Below are 7,586 nucleotides of genomic sequence, written 5' to 3'. Positions count from 1 at the left end.
GGGTTTGAATTTCCAAAAAGTACCACATTGATATTTCTTATTTTTTGAGAAGTAAAGAAAACGACTTAAAATTTATTTCTATATTTATTGGTTTAAGGGATACATAGGGTTCTCCCCTAAAAGGATCAAATTTCGAAAAAGTACCAAACGCAATTTTAAGATTTTTTGTTTCTTTATTAGTTTAGAAGATATAAGGTTACAGAATTTACTAAACGTTTTCACATAGTATTTTTACAAATACATATTCACCACTTAGGTTTTCGAACTGATTTAGGTCTTTGAAAGAAGAGTTTTCAATCTATGTGTATTAATCTATGGTTCTAGACATAGAGAAACATAGAGCGGAAACTAGAAAAAAACTCAAACAAAAAAATTACTCAAAATAATCGCACATACGAGCGTTTTTTATACCCTTCACCTTCGTGAGAAGGGTATAAGTCTGTCTATCCGTCTGTCTGTTGAAATTAATTTTCTGAAGACCCCAGATATCTTCGGGATCCAAATCTTCAATAATTATGTCAGAAATGCTTTCGAGAAGTTTCCTATTTAAAATCAGCAAAATCGGTCCACAAATGGCTGAGATATGAAGAAAAAACCAGGACAACCTCGACTTTTGACCTATTTTTAACCTACATATATCTGCATTACTAAGTCATTAATAGAGACAATATGGATATCTAATGATAGATATTTCATATAAGACCATAGTAAGTTGGACCTACAATGGGTCAAAATCGGAAAAAAATATTTTTTAACCCGAAAATTTTTTTTCACAAAAAAAAAATTTAAAAAACGAAAAAAAATTTAAAATTTAAAAAAAAAAAATTTTTAAATTTAAAAAAAAAAATTTTAAATTTAAAAAAAAAATTATTTTAAAATAACAATTTCAAAAAATTTTTGTTCCAAAAAATAAATTTTATTTACCTAGAAATATTTAAAATTTGTATTTTGAAGTATAATTTGGTGAAGGGTATATAAGATTCAGCACAGCCGAATATAGCTCTCTTACTTGTTTTGTTTTCATATAGTTTTTTCTACTAATACATTCTCACCACTTAGGTTTCTGACAACTGAGTTAGGTCTTTGGCAGGAGAGTTTCCGCTCAATGCCTATTCTCTATGGTTCTAGGGCTTGATTCAGAAACATGAAACTATTTTTAAATTTTTTAATGAAAAACACTAACAAATTATTTGAAAATAGAGTGATTTTCTTACAAAAATTGGAAATTGGTTTTCGTAGTATTTCTGTATCAGACACATAATCGATTTTTCAGCACCGATTGGCTCAATTTTAATGATGGAAATTGAAGATGTAAATTGTTAGTCAGGTGGTTTTGTACTTACCGTCAATTGCATACTTACATTAATAATACTATAACTAGGCTGTATGTAATTGTAATTGTGATTATTATTTTGTTGAACTAATTAAATTAACTAAAAGCAATTCCTTGTTTAAACAAAAAGTATTGTACATACAATCATTTGATTATAGATTATAAATATACATATGTAGCAGGAATATATTCGGGTAATACACATTATTTATCTCTATGTATAAGGCTATGATAATACAACAAAAATTATTTAATAACAGTATTTAAAAAAAAACATAAAATCTAAACTAAATAAATTTTAAAATTTAACAAAATTATAGAATTATAAATGACATTCATTAACACAGTTTTAAATTGCAATCTATTGTATACTCTTAAATTCTAAATAGTCTCTCACATTATTGGGACACATAATATTTTTACCCAAAAATAGCACCGTCGACATGGGATGTAGAAAATCGGCCGAAAATGATTTGGCCTTCCAACCAAAGAAACCATTCGGTTTCACCTCATTGCCCGTTATTTCGAAGGGCAAAAGATTCACGCCAATCTGATTGATTTTCGAAAACTGCACCTTAAAATAGTGACCATCGGTGGCTTTAATCCAATAAAATCCCTCATTATCCACATAGGGTTTTGTCTGGGATTTCTTCAGGGAGTTTGAGCGTTCCAAATCGTCCACATTAAAACTGATATCAATATCATAGGCATCCGGTGACAATTGATTTGTATCAATGGCCGTTCTCAAAGCCTGATTGTCCAGCCAATAGCGTATGCCCACATTTTCAAACTCCTCCAGAACATGATTAAAAGCGGTCTTTAGTTTGTCCAAACAACAAGGTGGTGTATGTTTGCCCAAGTAAACATAAAATGGCCGCTGGTTATAAACCGTGCCCACACACGATTTTGTTATTCTTTCGCAGCCGATTAGATCAATGTCGGTTACCAGGGGCAAGGAGAAATTTGACGATGAAAATTGTGTATCTAAAACTAAGTTATGTTGTGAACTGTACGAAGCTGTGTCCTTGGTATCCGACTTGATTGAAACTTTATGTGATCGTCGTACAATACGTTTGATTTGTAGTTTTTTATACATGTCCCGGAACTGTCGCCGTTTCATATCGGTGCGTCTTTGTTTAGTATGGTAGGCGGCAAAGAGTCGTCTGCCATCTTGAAATGATTGTGGATAGACGAATTTCTGAAAGTAAGAATATATCGTTAATATTTCAAAGTAGTGAAGTTTGCGATTCTATTTAGATTTTTAATTATATTCAATGGTTTTGTTACACTAGCATTTCTTATACGTTAATTATAAAATTTCAGTTATTGTTTTCAATAAACAATTTGCGGTTAAATCCTAAACGGGACTTCTATGGGGGCTAAGATCAACAAATAAAACTTATTTGTAGCCAATTATCTTCAAAGTGCTAATTCTGTTCTAGTTCTGTTCTAGTTCTGTTCTAGTTCTGTTCTAGTTCTGTTCTAGTTCTGTTCTAGTTCTGTTCTAGTTCTGTTCTAGTTCTGTTCTAGTTCTGTTCTAGTTCTGTTCTAGTTCTGTTCTAGTTCTGTTCTAGTTCTGTTCTAGTTCTGTTCTAGTTCTGTTCTAGTTCTGTTCTAGTTCTGTTCTAGTTCTGTTCTAGTTCTGTTCTAGTTCTGTTCTAGTTCTGTTCTAGTTCTGTTCTAGTTCTGTTCTAGTTCTGTTCTAGTTCTGTTCTAGTTCTGTTCTAGTTCTGTTCTAGTTCTGTTCTAGTTCTGTTCTAGTTCTGTTCTAGTTCTGTTCTAGTTCTGTTCTAGTTCTGTTCTAGTTCTGTTCTAGTTCTGTTCTAGTTCTGTTCTAGTTCTGTTCTAGTTCTGTTCTAGTTCTGTTCTAGTTCTGTTCTAGTTCTGTTCTAGTTCTGTTCTAGTTCTGTTCTAGTTCTGTTCTAGTTCTGTTCTAGTTCTGTTCTAGTTCTGTTCTAGTTCTGTTCTAGTTCTGTTCTAGTTCTGTTCTAGTTCTGTTCTAGTTCTGTTCTAGTTCTGTTCTAGTTCTGTTCTAGTTCTGTTCTAGTTCTGTTCTAGTTCTGTTCTAGTTCTGTTCTAGTTCTGTTCTAGTTCTGTTCTAGTTCTGTTCTAGTTCTGTTCTAGTTCTGTTCTAGTTCTGTTCTAGTTCTGTTCTAGTTCTGTTCTAGTTCTGTTCTAGTTCTGTTCTAGTTCTGTTCTAGTTCTGTTCTAGTTCTGTTCTAGTTCTGTTCTAGTTCTAGTTCTGTTCTAGTTCTGTTCTAGAATTGGGGCTAGATGTAACACAACTTGAATCACATGTATGACCACCTTTAAAACAAGTACTTACCGATATATTATTTAATTTCGCCTGTATATAAAACATTTCCGGGAATGGAGCAGCCAAGGGTTCAGGCATTTCCTTTAAAACTGCCACATCTACCAAAACGGCATGTTTTTGCAAAAACTATTTGAAATAGAAAACAAACAAATTTAAAACAGCAATTAAATATTAATTGTTATAGCCACTATTTACCAAATCACATTTATCACTTGTGCTATTCACAGCCACATACTGTATCGTCCAATTGGGCAAATCCAAAACGATTTGTAAACAACCCACAAATGACTTTAAATTACCCGAAAACGGCACAATAATCATACGTCTTATGGTTTCTTCTAGAGGAGGCGATAATTTCGATCTTCGAGCCACTACTTGTGTGCCATCCTTGTCCTTATCCCAACTATTCGTATTAATTTCACGCAATATCTTCTGCAACAGATTTTTACTACTCAAACGTACACTGTCGGGCATAAAGAGAGCATATTTTGTATGTATGGTGGATAAAGGATTCAATTCCTGTATCGGTTTCAATATATCAAATCCTAAGTTAACAAAACGTACACTATTGCCCTCTTCGCCTTTAAGAGAGGTCGCATTGCGCTGATACATCAAAGGCGGATAGGATATGCCCTCTTGGAATACAATGATGGGCATATTGGGTATAACATCCAATATACTATCGATCGAGTCCTTAATATCATTTTCAAATGTATAAAAATTACGAAATACTATTGTCATGGATTTGCGTATGTGTTTGAAGGCATTGCGAGCTTTTTCTTTGGGAGATTTTTCGACATGTGGTTGATGTTGTGAGGGATTTTTGAGCAAATCGTAGGACTCCATACTGGGCAGCGTTAGTGAAGCAGCAATATTCTTCCATAGCGTCGATTTCCAAGAGTAATAGAATAATATTATGTTGGCTATTACAATTAGGAGAACAATTAGTTTAGCATGTCTTAAGCGCATTATTTTCATGGCAATTGTATTCCAAAGAAATTGGTGGTGCTGGTGTTGTGATGATGGTGGTGGCTAATAATAACTTCCGGCTTATTTAAGAGGTTTGCTGTTCAATGAACATTATATTTAACAAATAATTCAACATCGTCCTTTAATTATTAGTTTAGTTTTTTAAGCCATATTTGTTAGGCTTTATTACTACTTGCTTGTAAGAGAATATTTTTTTTTAGGCCACACCAAAATTTCTATATAATTCTTTGTGCATTTAATTAATTTATTTTCTACTGGAACATGTTTTACTTGCTAATCAATTCACTAAATCTAAAGGAATTTATAAACTACACTACAATTTAGTTTGTATTTAGATTAATTGCTATTTTATTTATGTATTCTTTAATATTGGTCAAATGTTCTTGTCCTATTAATTTATATTTTACCAAAAACACTTCTTTCTTTTTCACATTTTGACAGCTAAACTCATCCCTAGGATACAAAACTGCTGTTCTCTATTGTTTTGTATGTATGTAGGACATTTTCGTAGTTGTCAAATTTAGAAGAACAAAAGCTTTAAGGATAACCAGGAAAGTTTTACATACAGCTGTCAGTTGTGGTTAAATGTTTAATAGTGAAAATAGCTTTTTTATTAAAGCTTTTTGGGGGATGTTATTTAAAAGCTATAAGGGATGTTTTATTCATAGAGTAAGATAGAGACGAAGGTTAATTATCAAAAATAAAGTATTAGTTAAACATTGAATGAAATATATGAAAAAGCGTTAAAATTTTTGAAAGGGCACAAGGGAATTTTAGTGAAATGAAATAATTTAATGATTTTTAATGGATTTTCCATAAAGAAAAATATAAAATTTGAATTAATGTAAAATGTTATCGGTTAAAGATATGATAACAAAGTAGACCAAGTGTTCTTAAATTAATGGCGTTATAATTTTTGAAATTTTTTTTATTTTCAAATACCAAAATTCCTAAAACGGGGAAAATATCTTCCAAAAACTTAGTTTTTTTTTTTAAATAAAATGCCTACTGTAAATAACATTACCGTGTGATAGTAAAAAGACTTTGTATGTATTTAAATAAGATATAGGGTTATACAAATATGGAGCTTCTTCGAGCATTGATGATTTGCGTTTTTATAATTTTTTACTCAAACATAATCTTTTTTTTTTAAATTGGCCATGTTTGGATATATCTGGTGGGACTAGGTACGCATAAGTAAGCTAAGTTTTTATATAGTCCCGAAGAAAATTTTTTTCTACAAAAGACAAAATATGTATATGGACTTTTTTGGGAAAAATTTGCATGTTCCAATAGGGTATAAATAAGTTTGTCATTCCGTTTGTAATTTCTACATTTTTCATTTGCGACCCCACATTTATATATTTTTCGATTTTTCGATTTTTGTCCTATTTTTGATCTATATCTGGATTACTAAGTCATTAATATAGACAAAATGGATATCTAATGATATATATTTCAAAGTCCATTGCAACGATGTATATAAGGCTATAGTAAATTGGATCCACAATGGGTAAAAATCGGGAAAAATATTTATTAACCAAAAATTTTTTTTTACCAAAAATTTTTTTTTGTCATAGATTCTTTTTCCAAAATTTTTTTTTTAAATTAAATAAAAAAAAATTTAAAAAAAAAAACTTTTTGAAAAAAAATTAAAAAACAATTTGGAAAAAAAAAATTAATTTTGTTTAAATAAAATTTTTTTGAGGAGCCACGCCTGGCCCCTCTTATGCTTAGGATACCTAAAAAAATACCTTAAATAAAACTTAAATTTTTTATTGTTTGACATTGAACATGTAGATTTATTTCAAAACAATAAGATTAACATTTAAATAAATAAATTAAAATCTCATTCATTAATACATTCATACCTGTACACAGTGATTTTAAAACTGCAATGTTGCAGGACATTTTAAATTAATTCTTTGGTATACTTTCAAATTATTGGAATTTTTGCATTTTATAGCGAAAATATTAATTTTATATTTTCGCGATAAAATCTTTGGCACAAACTTTATTCTGAATTTGTCGGACAAAAAGTTTTGCCACTAAATTTAAATTAGATCTACCATCTATAACAAAATTCGTTATTTGTCCTATCGTCAAAATTTGGTGAACTGGATTAAAGGATAAAAAGGTCCTTTTTAAGTTTTTTATGATTTTTTTATAGGATCTCAACGGTCAGATGGCCAGTGCTGGCCTTTCCAGCACATCATATATTGGAAGGCTGCTAATGTAACGTCAATTCATAAAAAGGGAGAGACTAATAACCCTGAAAATTACAGTCAAATAGCAATTTGTTCTGCACTTTCCAAAGTTATGGAGAGTATGGTAAACTACCAACTGGTTAAATATTTGGCTTAACGACTGCCAGTATGGCTTTCGTTTTGGGGAAAGTGGTGGCTCTAGATATTTCCGTTTGATAGATTGTGGCATGGTGCTCTTTTCTCATAACTTATTGCTTTTGGTGTCGGCAATAACTTCTCTCGATTTATATTGAGCGTTCTCAGAGATCGCATTATACGAGTTGTTATAGATGGGATCTCATCAAACGAGTTCAAGATAAATACCTCTAGACTTCGTTCTTTATCCAACTCTATTCCTTATTTTTCTAAGCGACCTTCTACGTCAAACTTCCAACACTAGCTATTATTTTGCAGATGACAGCTACATTTGCCATTCATATTCGTTAAGTTATAGACCAAGGCAAATGAGGCAAAACATGAATGATTTCCTTAATCTGGGCCTTGTGACAATCTCTGAACGTGGTGTCGTGCGAATTAGGTCGCTTTTAATGATCGCAAGACTCAGCTTTGAAAGTTAACATAAAAACGAACGAACGACCAGGCGCTCTTGGTGTTCTGTGCTTGAGAATACAATGAGATGTCCGCTGGTCTAAACACATTAATCAAGCGTCGAAAGAAGTATTTAAGTGTCTCTATTTTC

General features: G+C 31.3%; 2 protein-coding genes across 2 annotated transcripts in view; one reads left to right on the top strand and one right to left on the bottom strand.

Moving 5' to 3' along the window:
• Nucleotides 1-7,586, top strand: part of EDTP (Egg-derived tyrosine phosphatase) — a 97,052-nt gene that overhangs the window by 69,852 nt on the left and 19,614 nt on the right. The gene's annotated exons all lie outside the window — the stretch shown is intronic.
• LOC135960905 (ribitol 5-phosphate transferase FKRP) lies at nt 1,677-4,676 on the bottom strand. Its single transcript, XM_065512306.1, has 3 exons — nt 3,846-4,676; nt 3,660-3,776; nt 1,677-2,531 (listed from the first exon to the last, which is right to left on the bottom strand). Exons 1-3 carry the CDS (start codon nt 4,626-4,628, stop codon nt 1,695-1,697), a joined length of 1,737 nt encoding a protein of 578 aa, XP_065368378.1. The 5' UTR covers nt 4,629-4,676; the 3' UTR covers nt 1,677-1,694.

This window comes from Calliphora vicina, chromosome 5 (genome assembly GCF_958450345.1).
Source record: "Calliphora vicina chromosome 5, idCalVici1.1, whole genome shotgun sequence".
In the NCBI taxonomy this organism is placed as follows: Eukaryota; Metazoa; Arthropoda; class Insecta; order Diptera; family Calliphoridae; genus Calliphora; species Calliphora vicina.
The sequence above is the reverse complement of the archived record's forward strand: the minus strand, read 5'-3'. Positions and strand labels throughout refer to the sequence as shown.